The sequence below is a fragment of the Channa argus genome, chromosome 15, assembly GCF_033026475.1.
Source record: "Channa argus isolate prfri chromosome 15, Channa argus male v1.0, whole genome shotgun sequence".
In the NCBI taxonomy this organism is placed as follows: Eukaryota; Metazoa; Chordata; class Actinopteri; order Anabantiformes; family Channidae; genus Channa; species Channa argus.
The window spans coordinates 10,307,215-10,327,241 of record NC_090211.1 but is presented as its reverse complement, the minus strand read 5'-3'; the positions used below and the strand labels follow the sequence as shown (position 1 = coordinate 10,327,241).

Sequence of the window (20,027 nt, the reverse complement as noted above, 5' to 3'; positions counted from 1 at the left end):
TTTGGACCACTCCAAACAAATGTATCTGAGTTCTGACTTTTTTTTGCAGAATTCTGAATTCGGAGCCCAGGGGACATGTTTCAATAATGGAATAGACTATCAAGTAAAACAATGAAACCTGATCTGCAATAGCAGGTTACAACAGGAACCACTAGCTCCAAACATCGTTTGTTTTGGTTTTTTTTGAATGATGGAAGACCTGGGAAGACCTCACATGTGAAAGATAAACATAACAAAATATGTGTGCAGTTTGATTAAATTGATGTTGACAAGCCACAATGCTTTTGGGAGACTGTCCTTTGGACAGATGAGACAAAATGAGAGCATTTTTCTAAGTCACATCGGCTCCATGTTACAGAAGAAAAAAATGCATCTTTCAAATAAAAGAAAACCATCCCCACTGTGAAGCTCAGTTATGCTATGGGTTCCTTAGCTATGTCTGGCCCAGGCTGCCTTTAATTTGTACAGGGCAACATGAAATCAGATGACTATCAAGGCATTCTAGAGAAAAACATATTGCCCAGAGGCGACTGTCAATCAAGTCCATTTTGTTTGTGGCATCAGGTTATTATGAACAGAAGCATTTTATGGTTAAGCAACCTCTTGCTTGCATATAACTTGATGTATGTAGGACATAGGGGACGTCGTATATGGAGCTAGAAAGTTTACATTAGAAGGAAGGGGTCAGAAAACAGGACACCATCATTCCACAACTTTATTTATGTGGAATGATAGTTTCACAGTATGTTTTTTAATGTAACCATGACAACAAATAACCTGCCACCTTAGTGATTTAACCCAGATCACAACCTTTTCACATAACCAAACAAGTCTTTTTGTTTCATAATGTAACCAAGCTATGCTGGTTCCACATAGTGTTGTGGTCTTACCACCTCACCGAGACCAAGACCTTAATATACATCAAGACCAAACCAACGCAGGTTGAGTTAAGAACCCAAAACCAGACCGATCAAATATAACTATTTTTTTTTTTTTGCAGTATTTTCTGTGTGACTGCCCTTGGGGTCTTGACTTGGTCTCGCTCTTAGTGCCTCACTATTTATACCCATAACATTTTCATTTTCTGTTTTCTTTCCCAAACAACACGTGTGTTCCATCGAGTTAGAATGGTGAGCACCTGATGCCATTTCATTTTGTCCATTTTAACTTATTTCATAGAAAACACTCCCAGCTACGCATGTCCTGTACTCACAGTGCTCAGGGTCTTAGCGGTCATAACATGCCAAAGAGCAGCTGCATCACACATGACTCACACAAGTTTAAAATGAATTTCAATCCATACAAAGGCCTATCAGCACAGTACCATAAATATGATGGTGGTTTGCCAACTCTGCTCTTACCCCTCCTCACGAGAGAAAATCATTTCCGTTTGTCACATTAAGTTGCTGACCAGTTGCAACAGGAAAATGCTGACCAAACACTTCACATACATTTTGCTTTTTAAACTGATTTTAAAGCTTCAAGTTGCACCACCATTTAAACAGAAGGATCGAAAGACATTCCACTGGTATCCCATGTCAGTGTGCTGCCGCTTCACATGTGGCCATTATAACAAGCGGTCAAACATGAGTCACAATGCATCAGTAGCACTTCTAGTGATGGAGACACTGCTGCAACGGAAATATAGAAGAACGACGATTCAATGACATTTTTACGCAGTAATTAGTCCACTGCCATTCTTCATTAAATCACCACAGTATATAATTTAGAACAAAAGAAATTGAAACAGGAAGTGTGCATTTTTCAATGGGAAATAGCAGGATAGGACATTATCGATAAAAGACTATTGTTCCATTCATAATGGATGCATAACAGTGAGGTAACACACACACACACACACACACACACACACACACACACACACACACGTCATTACTAAAGGACACGTCACTGATGAAGATTATCAAGACATGACCTCGCCTCACTGGCTCAAGAATAATGGGGCCTATTCTCATCAGACTTTTTAAAATAGCACTTAAGAAAATAAAATTTAAAAAGTAAAACTGCATGTACTCTTGAATCACGGTGTATTCTATAGTCGTTTAATTGAAATTTTAAATTATGGTTCTGCAAGTTGTCTAAGATGGACAATTGTTTTTCTGCTGATTATTATAGTAAATATTTTAGGGCTTCAAATTTATCATTGTCATCCTCATGTTTCTGCTGTTTCTAATTCCTGACAAAGCAAAAGACTCCCACACCATGTATGCCTGTGAAATACCTGCTGGGCTTGAAAATGGAGCAAGGGCAAACTCTTGTGAGAGCAAGTGCAGAAGAATCATTCATTGCTGTTTTAACACTCACATTTAACTTGTTAATGGGTTATTAAATATGTCTGTTACAAGTAAAACTGATGTGTAAAACTGATGTGTGTCATCACGTGAGTTCTGATGACAATTGTTGCTTTAAATTAAAACATGCTCAAGCATAGAAAAGGAGATTTTACCTGCAGTGTTTTAATAGAGCCTTCCATCTTCTTGCTGTAGCTATGATTAATGTTGTAAAATATGTTTGGAGACAGAAAAAAAAGAAATAAATCTAGCCAGTGACCAGTCATCTCAAAACCTTTGTCTCTCCTGGTGGAAACAGTAAATACTCAAAGCTTGATAACACAGCAATGGTTTTGCTGATCCTTTAGGCAGACAACAGCAGACATTGACATTTCCCAGCTGTTTTATGGCACACATTACCAATTTCTGCAGTGTGAACATTTTCAAAAGATCCAAGTTTCCTAGCTGTAATTTTTCCCTGATATTCATCCTGACATTTTGTGAGTTTACTTCAATTTCTCTAAGAAGAGAAAACTGCTGAATTTCTGCTGATTCCCTGAATCACGTTCTGTCTCTATTACTTGATATAGGATGTACTGATGTCTGGCAGAGAAAATGGAAAGAGTTTGTGCAGCCTTCTCTTTTGTGGTGTCACGCTGACCTATAGCTTCATAATGAATTGGAAAAAATGGAGAAAAAAGTGACGGTTGGAGGTAATTTCTTGGAAAGGCTCATGTTCAGGTGTTTAACTGATAGTGCTGCCAAAAAAGAACCTCTCGGATATACAAAAAGGGAAAAAAAAACACAGATGGCCTCTTCCCGGTATACCTTTCATGGTACACCATCAAATCTCAGGCAAAACAAAATACTCTATTAGTATTTGTGATTATATACACTTTCATTTTAAATAATATTTAAAATAAAAGAGCCTCCAGTTGCAGATAATGAAATCATACACAGATGTTGTTTCACTTGGTGTCTTTAATGACCAGTTTAATTTTATTTCTTACGATAGGTTCAGCCATATGTCTTGGCTCTTAATAAAAGCAGCAGTTTGTATCAACATTTCATCTCCTTCAATCATGTCATTTTGTCAGTTGCTGTATCACTGCAGGCTTAATGCACTGCGTACAACTCTAAATTAAAAAAAATGTCAACAAATGCTCTTACTCTACGAAACTGAGACATTCTGTACTGTTTTAATTTATCCCATATGAATTCCAGAGTGTGTGATGGGATATTTGCGCCTAGATGAGAAATAAATGGTAATTAATGTGGATTGTTTCTTTATGTGCTACGGCCAGGTGCAAAGTTTTATCTGTGGTCAACTTCAGTAAAAAATTATTGGATCTTGAAGTGCTGGCCATTTTTCACAGGCAAGGAAATCTATCATGTTCAAACTGTCGTATTAATTGGTTCTGCTTAAGTGAGCTGGATCTGAAACATTACCAGGATGTAAATTTTAGCCTTTGACTCTGATGTATTCAGGTGTGACTTCCAATTACCGTTGGTCGTGTTGTGCTTTTCTTCGAGCTAACAAACATTTTGAGTGGGTTTTTGCACTGTAAGCAAATCAAATTGAATGCAAACCCTTTGTTGTGTGCTTTTGAAGAAAGTCCAATGCTATTATTGTAGTTAAAGAAATATAAATTGACAAGGTATTCTAAAACATTTCCATTAAAGGCGATGAATGTCTAGTATGTTCCATTTATATTTTTTGTTTGTGTTTTAAATTAAGTGAAAAAAAGCACAAAAAGTTTTTCTGTGGGTTGGTTTGCTACAGAGCGGGGACCATCACGTCACAAATGTGTTTGTAGTGACAACATCAGTAACAGAATATTGAGGGCAATTGTGATCAAATTGTATGAAAGTAGGCTGAAGTGCTCTCATCAGCTCATCTAAAGGCAAATAAACAAGCAAAGAACAATAAGAGAAAGAAATCATCTTTCAGCAAGGGCTGTTGTTGTTATATTAGAGCACAGATGAACTGTTATGTAAGAAAGTTATTTTTGGGGTTTGGGGTCTGTACTGTATATGAGACGAGAAGTTGTTACCTTTTTATAGCTGATATATTAAAATTACACAGTGAAGATGAAAACAGTAAAGATCTGTTAGCCTTAGATTTGAGATAAGATTTTCTCCACTCTCTTCATGGAATTTAGGACAAATTTTCAGTCTAACAGACCCTGATATAAACTAACAATCCAGGACAGCACAGCATTCCACACATCCTCGTAATTTCCCTCATTGCCACGCATTATTTCATAATGTTTTATGTCCAAAGGGCGTCTTAACACAACGTCAGATCTCAGTGCTGCAGTCTGGTGATGTGGGGAGAGAAGTACCTGGCTTGCCCACTGTTATAAATTGGGCAGTCTTTGGGGGATCTCAGGAGGAGACCGGGGAATAGGGTTTTGATCAGGACCAGCTGTCACTTCTCTCTTCAACTATTCTGTTGAAGCCCACAATCCTGCAGAAGTACACGAATGGCTCATTTAGAGTGCTGAGGTTGTGTTGTGTTTTTAATTAGTCTCACCATTTTTGTTCTTCTTGCCATTGAACTCAGGAGACACAGACAATTCATGCAGATTTATAATTTTATGACATTCTAACTTTGCATATGCTTCACCGCCTGGCTCCAAAAAGTACATTTAATCAGTCAGAAATGTGATAAGTGCTTTTGTGCACCTTTAGATGAGATGACACTTCTGTGTCATCAAAATCTGTTGTCTGCCATCTATCGGGGTTCTGTACATTGGAAGTGGCAGAAAGATGAGCACAATGTTGTAGGTTAAGTTTTAGACAATTTGCAATTCAGCCCGTACAACTTGAGGAACACTTTTTTTACAACGACAATTTCTAACTTTAGAGGAAAACAGCTTTGGAATCACATGGGAGCCAGGGGAGGTCACCCAAAAGAGAAAGCCACAACACAACCAACTCGAGAAAAGCGCAGCAAAAAGAAAAGCACCCCAAAAAAATAAAAAATGGAAACGAGCAACTGAATACGTTTACATCTCTAAATGTCCATCAGCTTTTAGTGTCCCCCAGAAAAGTTGTAGACAACTGTCATAGCAATGTTTCCAGGGGACACTTAAAATGGATGGACATTTAGATTTTGGATTTTTTCAGCGTGTTTCCTAATGCTGCGCACATGTCACTTTGGTGAAGTTGTTTTTGTATATTTGCTTGTGTTTTGTCTATTTGCATGGGTTTTCTCAAATTGCAGTGCTTTGAGCTTTCAGGGCCACCGTATATGAACTCCTTGGAAGTTTTTTGGGGTGGTTCTCAAAAACTGATAAAGAGCCAATAATTATGAATTAATCATATTACGTATTTCAGCTGGAGTTCACCTCAAACAGCTTTCTCTCTCTCTTTTACATCCTTCTAAAGTGGTCCAGCCCTTCTTGTTGCAAAAGATGTATCATCTGTAAAACTGGACGTTTGAACATGCAACAAGCTTCAGTGCTGAGATTCTGCATCTTCAGATTATAATTATTGCAATTCTAAAGTAATCATAACTACTGTGCACAGATTTGGTGTCAAATCAGCTGGAACTCTCTTCTCTCCTCCTGAAGCTGGATTCATGGTTGTTGCAGAAGGTGTTGTAAAACTCACTGTGCCCTGTAAGTAGATTATTTAGCCAGCATGAGGTCCCCACATGGGCCTGCTGGGTAGTCGTCATTGTTTGTGCTGTGCCACGCCTCCTGATTGGTGATTGGCTCATTGGTAAAAAAAAAACCCCCATCCAAAAACGTCCTTCTCCGCTTCCTTCCAACACGCATCAATAATGAGATACCTAATGCATTTATAAAACCCCAAAACATCACATGCTGCTGCCAAAAGGGAACAAGGGTCTAATGTTTCAATAATAGCTAATCCCATTACCTATGGGTCAGATCCTGCATGCTGGGACAAAACTAATGAACATATGAAGAACTACTGAATTAAAATAGGACCTAAAAGTTGTAAGAATAAAGACAGTGTTGTTGCTACATCAGACAGGCAACACATATACCAAAAGATATTTTTCTAAAACACAGTAAAAGAAAACTGTCAAATAGTGAAACTGTGACAAGAAAATAGTTGCTTTATTCCCCTTCAAAAGACAAAGTGCTTTGTTTGGCATGTAAAACATGTGGGGGCAGTGGTCTTGAGTTTATATTGATAGCAGGCTATAGCAAATGGAACTGGTTTCTTATATTACGTGCTGTGCTGATTCAAAACTGAAAAGCAAATTGACAGTGAACATGGATATTGGATCGAGGTTTTTAAAAGGGTGGTTTTCTGCAGAGTGAGGATTACTTTTTAAAGGACACAGTGACATCCTGATGGGTGGGCCGGACGTTTTCAGCAAGTTTGACCCACAATGCTGGTAGAAAAAACACATCATCAACATGGTCAGAGTATATCTGAGATAGAGATAATTTGTCAGATAAGAAAGGCAAAATTATTTTAGTTCAGTGCAGATTCCCCTCAAGATGTTACACTCACAGATCCGCTCAAATTAATTATGCAATATGGTATGTGTTGTCTAACAGCTGCATCACGGTGCATGTTGTAAAGTTATTGAACACTCAGAGTCACTCAGGACAATCACTGTACCACTGCATTCTCTGTGTTTCAGAAGACATGGGCATTGATATAATTAACTGAAGAGACTCCTACATGACTGATGTTTGCAGAGGTCTGCAAGCATTAAAAAGATTAACCCTTTTAACCCCTACTGTGTGCAGCAGACACTGTTTAAAACCTGTTGAAAGTGATGCTTTGAGATTAATTCTTACATTTTGTCATGATTTTTTTCTAAGCCCACATTTCATTATCTGTTACTTATCGAGACTAAATGTTACATCCACCGTGATTTATTAAGACTTGTGTCAGAAAAACATTGCATATAACTTGTGAAACAGTTTGCTAATTTTGCACTCTGAAGGCATGGTAACGCAAACAAAGATGATCTGTGTCAAGTACAACATAATTATGATTTACTATGGTCACAGATTTTGTTTCCTGCAGCAATATGTGATGAATCTTGGGAGGAAAAGGCAGAATTCCCCTAATCCGAACCCAGAGGAAAGTGGGCAGGGGTGGAATGGAGTCAGGTTAAGCGCCGGGTCAATGTTTCATACTCTGAAGCTGCCCATTTTATAAACTTCAATGGAAAGGTGCGTCACCTTTGTCACTAACTCTTGAACCAGCTTAAAGAAGGGTCAACAATGAATTTATATGCCAGCATGACAGAGTATATTATACGGAGCAGTGTGCCAGCATATAAGTGTAATAATTATGCCCGAAATGGGCAGTTTACAGGATTTTGAAAAGTCCCTGGTAAAGTGTCGATGATCCAAACCAGTATGAAGCAAGGACACTCCACATGGGGATGGAAAACATGTTTTGTGTACACTTTGACAAGACTAGTACTGCTCGGCAGGCAGTTGAGCTGGAGTTATGCAATAGTGTTAATTTGGTCAACTCATTGAGGAATTATGTGGGTGGCCCACGAGATGATTTTGACAACTTTGAAAGTAGTGCAAAATACATGTCTCCAACTGTGTTTCAGCACTACAAAGTGGACCCACAGAGGCAAAGAAAAAGAATTAAACAAACAGATAGATCAATTGAATATGACTGAGAGCAATCAGGCCAAGACAAGTTTGAAAGATTAGTTTCTATCACCATCATAGACCAACTCATGGCCAAACTGGCGGAGTTGACATAGAACTTTAACTATGACTTTACTTTTAACCAATGCTTGAGGGGATCATTCTTTTTCTAAACTGGGGCTATTTAAAAGCAGACTGGGATCCACATTGGGGCAAAACAAACTGAATCACCTGTCTCTGATATCCATTAAAAATACATTTCTGCACAAACTGGATTTTACCAGCCTCATCAAGGGCTTCTCTGTCAGGAAAACAATGAAGGAAACCTGCTAAAGGTAGGCATATGTGTTTATGACTGTGCTGCTGTTGGATTATTGCTGTTATTACTGTATTGTATGTGTTGTTGCTGTGTTTGTTGTATTGTTATGGGTTGTGCCTGTTTTATTTGAGTACTGCACATCAGCTTGATTTGTGTCTCTGTAAGTAATGATGTGATTTTTGTGTCAGTAAAATATAGTCATCTGTACTGCTGCAGTAGTTCCAGCTATTGTTTCAGCTGTTACCAGCATTTTTTCCTTTATGCTTTTGTAGCATTACTGTTGATAGTAAAGGATGTCTCAGACTGAGTCTGTGGATTGACCAAAGTAGGTGCATTAGGGCCATATAATATTTGTGGCATGCTATTACACTCCAGGCAGCGTGTAACAATTATTTTTAATAAAATTAAGTTTATGTTGAATGTGGATAGAAGGTAAAAAAAATTTCTAATGGAAACAAACAAGCAAACAAACAAATATGCCACCAAACTCTATTAATACTCTGATGACCCCCCCCCCAAAAAATGAATGTTGTTCCTTGGCACAAATGTATTGGTGTGAGCCTTGACAAATGTGTTGCTTTTATGTTAAATGTCAAAAAGCTCAAGTAAAGCACAAATTGATCTCACAGAAGTCAGTGTCCATTCATGGTCTCAGATAGCAGGACACATATGTCTTGTTTTTTCCTGTGTGCAGACAGAGATTGCAGAAAGTTTTCACCGTCACAGCTCAAACTGCCTGGAACTTAAGCAGAAAGAAATTAAATTAAGCAAATTGGTTCCACAGAGTGAATGTAAACTGTGGTGAATGCTTTCCTTCTTAATTTACACAGACTTAACATTGTTAGCAATTGTGAAACTTTTACTTTTCACTTATTGAAGCCTTTATACTTTGTTTCTTGTGTATTAATAGTATTGTGCTGTATGTGTTATGTTTGTCTGTTTAGGAGCTTTGAATACTGCAGTCCTTGCCAGGTTAATCTTAGCAATTAGGTTTTTAATTTATCGGTATGAATAAAGTTTTAATATATAAAAATAGAATAAAATAAAATGCATGGCACAAAATTGCATTGGATTCTAGTAAAGTGACCCACACAGAGACACAGTGACCACCTTTATATTCCACTGTTTTCACACCTCCTCATTAACAATGGGACAAATACTGAAGTGAGACATTATTGCACCTCATTAACAGAGTGTACATAATAACAATACAAGAAATACTTTTTATTATGATGCAGCATGATGTCAGTTCAATTTAAATAGTATCACAAAGTCCAAACTAACCATAAATCAACAAAACTGTATTTTTTAGTTGGAAGGATTTGTTGGATTTGGAAGCATCCAGTTATATAAAACAAAACTGGCTAAGAAATCAGCAGAAACCATTAAAAAGTAGTTAAATTAAGTGATTTGTTTGGGGGAAAAAAAGTCTGAAAATATAAAAGAAACTAATTTATTAAAAGGGTGTGGAGAAGCAAAAGGTGTGAGTGAGAAGTGTCAGGGCAAGTTGTAGTTACATTTCCACCACAGCTTCATCAAATATTCACTATCTTAATTAAATTAAAGACAGGAATTCATCCAAGAGTTATAATCAAACCTGTTGCTGATGCGTCATGAGCCTAGAAAATAAACGATAGGCTATTTTTATCCTGTCCATTTAATACATTTCTTGATACTGTCAGTTGTCTGAATGTGGTGAAAGTCTGCCCTGAAGTCAGTCAGAGAATGTTGAAAGAGTGGTGTGGAAAACGCACATGTTAACGGTAGAGTAGGTTGCATAACTAGACCCAGTGGAAAGCTTCAAGAGAAGCTCAACTGCAGGATCTTTTCACTACACTCAGGTGAAAAGGTCAGATTCAAACTCTCCACCGTTACTTGAGCCTGAACTCCTGTATTTGTTTTCCTCCTAAAAGTTGCACCTGAACCATGACAAAACAATGCCTCCCACTCCAAAACAGACCCACTAAGGCCCTTTGCTCTGGCCTGTAGGCTTGTATTTTGTGTGTGCCAAACGCACAAGCACATCGCACCACAACACACACATCTACTTGTTGAGAATCGAGTAAAGAATGACTCATTTGAAGTGTTTTTTTTTTTTTTTTCTTTACTTCTCAGTAAGCCAATGTCTTTGTTCTTTGTGCTGGTTTAATGGCAAACATGTCACTCAGAGGGTAACAATAGGATTAGTAATTGCAATCTGACCACAGTATCTCTCACTTCAAATGTCCTAAGAGACTGTTTTTGATGAACAGCCACTCATACATTGGATTCATCTTTGCAGTTAGACTCAGGGTAACATCTCAGTACTATCACCATAGTCTGCCTGCAATCAGAGTTAAAATCTGATCATGGACCTACAATTTTGTGTCATTCCAGCGCTTATATTTTTCAAAACAATCTTGGTATCTTACAAAGTCTTCTACATAGTCATGATCGGTCTCTATAGTGAGTCAATACTTCCAGCAAACAAAAAGATGAGACATTTTATTCACATTGTCATTGTATTATTTTATACAAATAACTTAGAGGATCACAGAAGTCTGCCCACATCACTGGCGCTGTCTCAAAAATGTGCTCTCCAAGGACTCTGGAGCTTATTATGAGTGGACTCCCTTAGAATAATTGATTGTATTTGACATGACATGGAGGAAGCCCGGCGGATTGATACTCTGCACCCGAGCTGTGATCAATCCAAATGAGAGACTGGGGGAGTTTTTATTTCTCTGCCAGGGTTTATTAGAGACAACTAAGCTTCTCTGAACAAACTCAATCCCTCCAGAAACAGCTTGGACCTATTAGTATCTGGGAATGTAAATTAGCGTGATCCCTCACCTCATCATGCCTCAAAATTTTCCCAGTGCACCAGTTTAACTGAGCATACTGATAAGACTTTTGAGTTAAATGCTTGGGCATGTTCCACCTCACTTTTGTGGTGGGTGTTTAGGCATGAAGAATTGTGATTATCTGTGAAGATTAGTTTCTGTCTTAACAAACACGCAAAATTTGCTCTGATTTTGAACACTGCATGTTCTGAATGATGAATCAACCTTCAGAGGTGAATGTGCATCCTCCATACTGGAATTTGATGTGGAGTGGGTGTGAAATGGATTTCCTTTCTCAGTTATAGGACATGACCACGATACAATTGGGCAAACGTAGTTTGAAAGGTTGATTTTCTGTGTGAATATTTATTTGTCTGACTTAAATCCCATTTTGGCTGCATTTTGTGGATGAGATTGTCAGCATTCAGATGTTCTCTATGGAATTTTTTTTTACCATTTTCTGAGCAGTGAAATATTACGGTTGTATTCTGCATGAGGGATGTTGCAAAGTTGCTACAAAGGTAATTCTCCTACAGGCATACTGCAGCTTGCCTCTCATGGTATTTAAAACACTTGATCTTCGTCTGCATCTTCACACTTCTGTTTGCTGTGTAAATAAAGCTTTGGACATGTGTTGAAAACCAAGAAAGTAAATGTGAAGATGGTATGTTCTTATTCTGAGGCAGTAAACAGCAGATGGTTTGCAGGGCCTCTTTAGCACTATGGATTTTATTTACCTACCCACCTGAATGACCTGTGTTAAGCTAAGCAGCTGATGCAGAGAGGGAAAAAAAGCAAGAGTTAACTGTTTGCTCTTGTTTATACCAGTTCCACTACACTGCAAGGCCAGAGGAGTCATTTGCTGTGCATGGAGAAATTAGCTTGTTTACCAGCATTTTGATTTCCATCCCGCACTCCCCACCCACTAATATTTTAGATGTACATGATCCATGACTGATTCCCAATCAGAATGAAACCACGATAACAAAGTGTTAGGCTTGTGGGGTTTTCATTGGTTTATAATTACTGTATGATGATTAGCTTTGGGCCTGATGAGGACAATACCTTGTTATGTGCACCTTCAAAAAGGTAACCTTGTACATCTGTCAATTGGATATGCTCCAAAGATGCACATCAAATCGCCAATGAGAAACTGCAGATTGTGTCCATACTATAGGAAATCGGCTGTTTCAAGGTAGTTTTATTTGTGCATGTTTTTTATTAGAATTTATGGTGATGTTGCACTCTCAGACCACCCACTGTACTTTGGAGTTAAATGGCAGACGGAGCTGAAGACCTTGAAAGGTTACAAAAACCTTTAGTTATTCATTACTGTAAAGGAGAAAGTGTGGCAAGCGATGGAATATAATGAAAACTAATACGTTTTTTAATCCTTATGTTATGTGTAGATATGTTCATCCCATTACAGGCCCAGAGGTAACCACAGTTGTATACTGTCAGGAGACAAAGATAATCCAGAGGGAAATTACCCATCAGGAAGGCAATACTGTTACTGAGATGCAATTACCAGGCCACTTGTGAGACTTTCAGCCCAGTATCCATGGGTGCATCTGTGTGTGTGAGGGTGGTCGATATGTGCATAACAGCTCTCATGTTTTGCAGAGTAAATTGGATTCTTTGCTGGAGAACAGTTAATTTAGAATATGTCCAAGATGCAAATGATTGATGTGACTATATGGTTAAAACTGTAAGTTTGCAGTGCAGGGCAGCCTAACAGAAAAAAAAAAACATATTAGAGGGGCGAGGAAACCCCTTTCATCCCTGAATTATGGAGACAGTTCTGCAACTAATTCCAGATGGAATAATTCAAATTTTGGTTGGCTGTTTTATACACACACACACACACACTCACACACACACACACACACACACACACACTCACGCTTGCACACACACACACATATATTTGTGTGTGTGTGAGTGTATATTCAGACACGTCACTAAATGTGGAAGGTAAAAAATAGTGTGTTTGGGTTCTGATTCTCTTTATATTACAATGTGGAGCTCCTGTGCTCAGATTTGTTAGTAGTTAAATAAACGGCATGTCTCACAGAGGATTTAATGTACCAATTTAGCACTGAATCACATAGCCTACAAACAAAGAAAACAGCACGGACTGGATTGAACATCAGTGTAAACATTTGATAAGGATTTGCTCGTGGCGAATGGTATGCTTTATTATTGATACAAAAATAGAATCTGTAAAAACAAGACTTGCCTCCAAGCATATGATATATGCTGCCTCTGCGCTGTCGACTCTTAAAACTCGAACATAATACACTTGAACATAATATTTGCGGCAATGGTAAATGGTTTCCCATTGTCCCTGGGATAAACTTCTCAAGTCTGGGACATTTACATTGTTCTATAAATTATCACCTTGAATCTAATAATTAATCACTGCTGCCTTCAATGAACAGTCCCTAACCTTAAATACAGAGAGGAGCAGAGCTGCCTGCACCCATTGCATGGGAAGTGCATGTGCATAAGAAATCAAACTGACTGCACAGAGTGTGAGCCTAGCATGCATAATAACTGTATGACAAAACAATACCCCAGGCACCCCAGTACTAATGATATGCAGCAAACTCATTATTAAAGTTCCAAAACAGCTCCTGGAGTAACACAGATGGAGTCAATTAAGCAATGAGCATACTTGCTTGCCTGCCGTTTCATCTTCTTTCTTTTATCTCTTGCATATTACTCTATGGATGTAATTAGCTGTATGTTTCTTCTCACAACATAATGTCCAGTGATAATAACAGTTATTTTCACTTGTAAGTGCAAATAATGTACTGCTTAATAAATGTACCAAATTTGCTTGTGCGGTGTCCTTGTTTCTTTTTTTTTTTGCACTGCAAGAGGTGTTGAGGATAATACTGTGCTTTAAGCTCTAAGCTTTTTTTCTTGCTGTTTGTGTTCCCAGAGACCTGATGCCTTCGACGCTGGAGGGGCAGATCACCATGGAGAAGACACCCAGCTACTTTGTGACTAACCATGCCCCAAAGCGTATCCACTCCATGGCCAGAGACATCAAGCTTATTATTGTAGTGCGTAATCCTGTCACTAGAGCCATTTCAGACTACACACAAACTCTGTCCAAGAAACCTGAGATCCCTACCTTTGAGGTTCTGGCTTTTAAGAACCGGACGCTGGGTCTTATAGATGCGTCATGGAGTGCTTTACGTATAGGAATATATGCGCTGCACTTGGAGAGCTGGATGCAGTATTTCCCTCTCTCTCAAATGCACTTTGTTAGCGGGGAAAGGCTCATTGTGGACCCCGCGGGTGAGATGGCCAAAGTGCAGGACTTCTTGGGACTGAAGCAGATCGTCACAGACAAACACTTTTACTTTAATAAAACCAAGGGATTTCCCTGTCTGAAGAAGCCCGAGGACAGCAGCACCCCCAGGTGCCTCGGAAAGTCTAAAGGGAGAACTCACCCTAAAATAGACCCGGATGTGATTCGGCGACTGCACAAGTTCTACAAACCCTTTAACATGATGTTTTACCAAATGACCGGCCAGAATTTTGAATGGGAGCTGGAGGAGGACAGTGAATTTCATAGCTCTCAGGACTAGTAGACTGCGGCATGGCACGGCACAGCCACACCACCAGCCTTCTCAATAAAACTACTATTTTCTGGCTTTGTCTTCAGAGAGAGTGCTTGAGCACATCAACCAATCATGGCCGTCTTTGCAGTGTCTGTATCCATTAGCAAGAGTTTACTGACATGCTTTTTCCTCTCCCTCCAATACTAATGTTGATGATGGCAAATCATTATTGTATATACTAAACATAAAATATATTTATATTTGTGAAAAAGAGATGATCTTTTCATTTTGTTTTTAAAGCATAGCACTGATATAAAAATCAAGTCAACTATGGCAATGCATGCGATGAGTTAAGTGTCCTTACCTCATGAGTCCTAAGGGTAAACTCTGCCTGTTTCTTCTCCCTTTACTTTTCTGCAGTTTGTTGCCCTCACTCCCACTCACCAGCATTCAGTGCAAAAAGATATTCACTCTCAAAGGCTACAGCCATGAAGTACTCTCCATCATTTCTTTCAACACTGTCCTGCTGCTTCGTAGAGAAAACATTGAAAACCGATATTCATATAGTACAACAATCCTTTGACATGTGCTCATCTTTCAAGTTGTCCATATTTTGAGTGGAGACAATCCATTTTTATCAGACTAAGTTTACCAAAGTGTTAATATACTCAGCTTCAGTGTTCTGGTTGCTTTGCACTCATTAATTGCACATATTCAATAAGGGAGCTGATGTACAGTGGACATCATTCAATAATTGGATTGTTTCACTGCATAGTTGAACATTAGCATACTGATGACCATGCACTCAGACGTGGTGCAGTATCAGTGGTTTTGGCATAATTTGACAAATGAATCTATGTACTGCGGAAATCAAGGGATAGCTGTGCATCGAACCAATCTGCACATTGACAAAAAACATTTTCCGGTGCCAAAACACACGTCTCAAGATATCACTTAACTCTTACAGTCTTCGACTGTTTACCGGTTGACCCTCAGTTTGTAACAGCAATACAAGTCAATGAGGGCGAAGAACAACAGCGGTGGACTGAGCAGAAGTTTGTTAACAAACATCTGCTGCAACGTGGTCTTTTGTCATCAGAGATTAATGGCGTGTTAAATAAACTGCTGCCACTGGAACAATGTCAATGTCACAGAGAATTTGCTGTCAAGGAAAAGCCACATACATGCCCAGGTAAATTACCAAGCCATTACTGTCTGTACTTAACTTGAATGAGATGATGTCTGCAAGGGAAATGTGCTGTAACCAGAGGTTTACTACCAAACACTTGTGATCAGCAGTGCTGATGGGTGGATGCTTGTTTTGAAAAGAACAAGCTTTAAATGTGATATGTTCCTTTATTCATGCAATGAAATAACAGCAGTGATCCACCATCTTTTCTTTATTAATCACTTGGTTTTGCATAACTCGCTGTGCATCTGTCTGTTGTCTCTGGACTTCTCATCAATTGAGACAATCAATACAGTCAATGAGTCAATAAATACAGTGTGCTAGACATCAGTGGTTGCTACAGCTATGATGCATTGCTCTGTTAATCCTCCCAGTTCTCTGGCCATGCATGGCTGGAATGGTTCACTCTCTGCAGACCTCTCGGTCACCCTGGGGAGGCCGGCACCAGCAGCTACTTACACAGAGCAATTGATTCAATCAAAGTAAGCACTATACTGCCCTTTTGTAGCACCAAGCCCGAACACTTACCTCTGAGTCTCACTATCCTAGAGTCACAACTTCCACTTTGAGGCTTTTTCTGTGCAGTCATCCCTTGGTTTTTTCCTGACAATCTCTCTGTCTCTCACCCCCCTGCTTTTCTTTCTCTCGCCACGCACATCACCCTCTGAGCTGATGTGCCTTGGTAGAAAGCTGCTCCACAAAGGTGCAGCTCTCTTTATAAAGATAACTCAACTGTATGCAAGAACTGCTAATCATGCATTTAAGAAAAGGCTTTCATCATTATTTATTTATTCACATTTTCCCCAAGCTTAAAAACATGTATAATCCCCCTTCTAAACCAGACAGTCCCTCCTACTCAGTGTAGAGGCGCTCAAAAAAAACCACAGAAGGCACCCTACAGTGTTGTTAGGATACATGAGGACTCTATTTCCCATCTATGAATATGTACTTGTGCTTTGATTTGCATTTCCAGGATCAGCCACATATGGGAATTCCTCTCCAAAGTTAACATTTTGCTCCAACCTCTCATTAAGAGAACACACACACACAAACGCACTTATTTTCTTTTGTACCCCTTGCTTGTTTTAGGTACAGGCGGAGTAGCGTGATACATCCTGCGAGAGTCATGATGCATGAAAGACATGCTAAGCTGCCCTTCATGTGTACCTCCCAGTGGGGGTCACGCTGCGTTATGTTGTTCATCAGTGTTTGCAGCATCCAGTTAAGACGACTGCGATGATAAACGAGCATCACCTGTTCATCAAACTGTCACCGCTTAAGTGCCGTCATTTCAAAATGAAGTACAATTTCTATTTGTCAGTCTTTAATTTGGCAAAGAGCTGCGAAAGCGATTCATGGAGTGAAGATGTTACCTGTGTGGATGTGGAAATTATTTGTTCTAACAGCTTTTTTTTTTTTTTTTTTTTTTTGGCTGAGGGGCTTGAATCTGCATTTGAGAGATATTTGAAAATCTCGTATTCACTGTTCTGTTAATGATCTATAATGATATACTGATGAAGCGCATAATGAAAGGGTATAATGAAAAAAAAACTCAGTTTAAACAAAACAAGTGTGATTAGTTTGCTTTTGGAAATCTTCATTACTACCAACTAATTGTTTTTTCACTTCATTTGATTGAATTATTACCAGCTGTGTTTAAGGCATGTTGGCCTAAACTTCTACAACAACCTTTTAATTAGTCTTTTATTGTAGATTCTAAATCCTAATTTTAATGCAGAATGGCATCCAAATTCCTATAGGAACACATGCATGTTGTGCAGTGTTATCAAATACCTTTCATATCTTCAAAAGAACAATGTGCACTCATTCATCATTACCATACTGTAATCATGTTACAACAGCTGTGAATTATTGAAAAACAAAGATCCACAAAATGAAATAAGCTTAAAATGAGATGCAACTGTACACTCTCCCTGTGCGCTCATCTTTTTCCTCTGTAATGAAATCACTCATTTATCCATACTGCAATTGTATCTGCATAAAAATTTTCCCAAGGTGGCTTAGTGACTCATTAAATTTAGCTGCTGCCCATGCAACTAAACTCCTATTGATCACAAAATTAGGGATTTGCTCAGTACAGTTATTTTTATTCTTTATTTTTAATATATTTGTCAGGTGGATGAAAAGGAGGACGCTGGAAAATGAGGACAATGCACACAGTGGTTGTCAAGGACAACCTGCACTTTGGTGACTGAACATATTGAGGTTCACCTTCCAAACATCTATTTTGTCTGTTTCTTTAACAAAAATTCTTCATTTCCACACTTGTAAATTGTCCATGAATTTTCAATTCATTCAAGTATTTCCCTCCTTTGTGGAGTGTAACTGATGTTCCATCCCATTTTAGAGCCAAAATAGGTGCTAAAACAGGGATGGAAGTTTCCATAACAACAGTTTCAAAGTCCAGGAGTAAAATATTTTTTTTAAATGTCTTCAATCACACATGGTTCCTGTATCCTCGGATCTATCCAGCTAAAACCATTTCCACTGCTAGAAGTAATCATTTCATCTGATGCTGTTTCCTGAATCAGGAACTTTGCTTCAACCACCTCGGGAGAGGAAAAGCATCCTGTCATAAATCTTGACTCAAAACCCATTCTTTCCTCTGTGCTGTTAAGGTGATTTTCCATCTACACTTTCTGAGTCCTTTTTCATCTTAGAGTCCGGTATGATGCTTTTACATTGACCAAAATTCGACTCATCTTGTTTGTTTTTGCAAATGCCGAGCTATGACTTTGCTGATATGCATTTTAGAGTTATATATAATCACTAATTCTGATGTTATAAATGAAGAGGAATAGTGGTTTGTTGTTCAGTTTTCTGTTTTCTGTTAATTAATGAGATGCAATGTGTTCATTGCAGGTAGTATTTATAGGTTCACTTGAGAAAGATGATTTGAAAAGCAAAAAGAAAAAAAAGAAAGAAAAAAATGTCACTCGGCATCAGTGCTCACAGTTATCATCTAATCACCAATTAAACTGTAATCACTGCAAGATAAACATGTTGATAATGTAGACCAATAAATTAGGCATACATAATTAATGTATGTTTAATGAAATCGGCAGAAAATCGCATTGGCTCCTGAAACTGTGCTATGATAATGTGCAGTAATCCAGCTGCAACTGAATTATATTAACCCAGTACTCCTCACTACACAGTCCTCCATTAATACTCACAACAACAACAAAAACAACAACAGCAACTCGATCACAAACAAACACAGGGGCAGATTTGGCTGCTATGTTTTTTGTCTGTGTGTCTGAGTGCGTTCGTGTTTGGTAGAATTAACCAAACACACTAACACACACTAAGACTGAACATGTGTGTCTTATGGACCCGGAGCACAACTATGTGCTTTGGTTTTGGTTCCTAACGTTTTGAACCCAGTAGAATTCACTGGATGATGACGATGCATTGTGTGTGAGAATTTAATAACATCTACCATTTTCATGGTTTTGGCAGAATTTTACAATTCTTCACCCTCAGTTGCAGAAAAAAGCAACACCTAGACATGTTTTATCTGCAAAAAAATTTGGTCACAAAAATGTTTTCTAAAGGGTTAAACACAAGAACATTTATGTCCAGAGACATTTTAGTGCTTTTGTTCCTTATTGGTACCCACTTCATTCACCTATTCACATAAAAGCAAATGAAAAGGTAGCTCAGTGTCTTTCCCTCTTTAGCACATCGATAGGAGGAGGTGGAGATCGAGCCACTGAGTTGATTAAGACCCAGGAATGGTGATGCTTACCTATGAGTTAAAGTTCAGAAATACTAACAAGCAGCATAACAAGCATCAGCCCTTTTAACTTAAACCTGTTAATTCAGATGGATAAAGTGGACCAGACTGTGGTGATATAATTAGATTATTATTACAGGTTATGTAACGACTGAACTGCAAAAAAGCATGAAAGTTGTAAGAAAATGTATTGTCACATGGGCAGTTCATGTGACATTATGTACAGTAACCACAGACACACAACTGCTAATATGTTAACGATATATAAAATATAATAAAATAAAATTTATAATAAAATAAATCAACTTTTTTTTTATTACAGCAAGTCACTGTAAATTACATATGATGTCCCACAATGCTACATAGTACAAAAAGGGTGTAAGGTGCATGTAAACACCGACTGCCATCTTAGTGAAACGTAGAGCTGTGGTGATACCTCAAAAACACAGAAGAAATATAATTCAA

The 20,027-nt window shown here is 38.4% G+C and overlaps 1 protein-coding gene across 1 annotated transcript in view; it reads left to right on the top strand.

Moving 5' to 3' along the window:
• The window catches only part of hs3st4 (heparan sulfate (glucosamine) 3-O-sulfotransferase 4), a 77,698-nt gene extending 57,905 nt beyond the window's left edge, over positions 1 to 19,793 (top strand). The window contains exon 2 of the mRNA XM_067478363.1: positions 13,986 to 19,793. Coding sequence (XP_067334464.1) covers positions 13,986 to 14,640 — 655 coding nt within the window. The 3' untranslated portion in view covers positions 14,641 to 19,793. The remainder of the gene's footprint in view (positions 1 to 13,985) is intronic.
• The last annotated feature ends 234 nt before the right edge of the window (positions 19,794 to 20,027 follow it).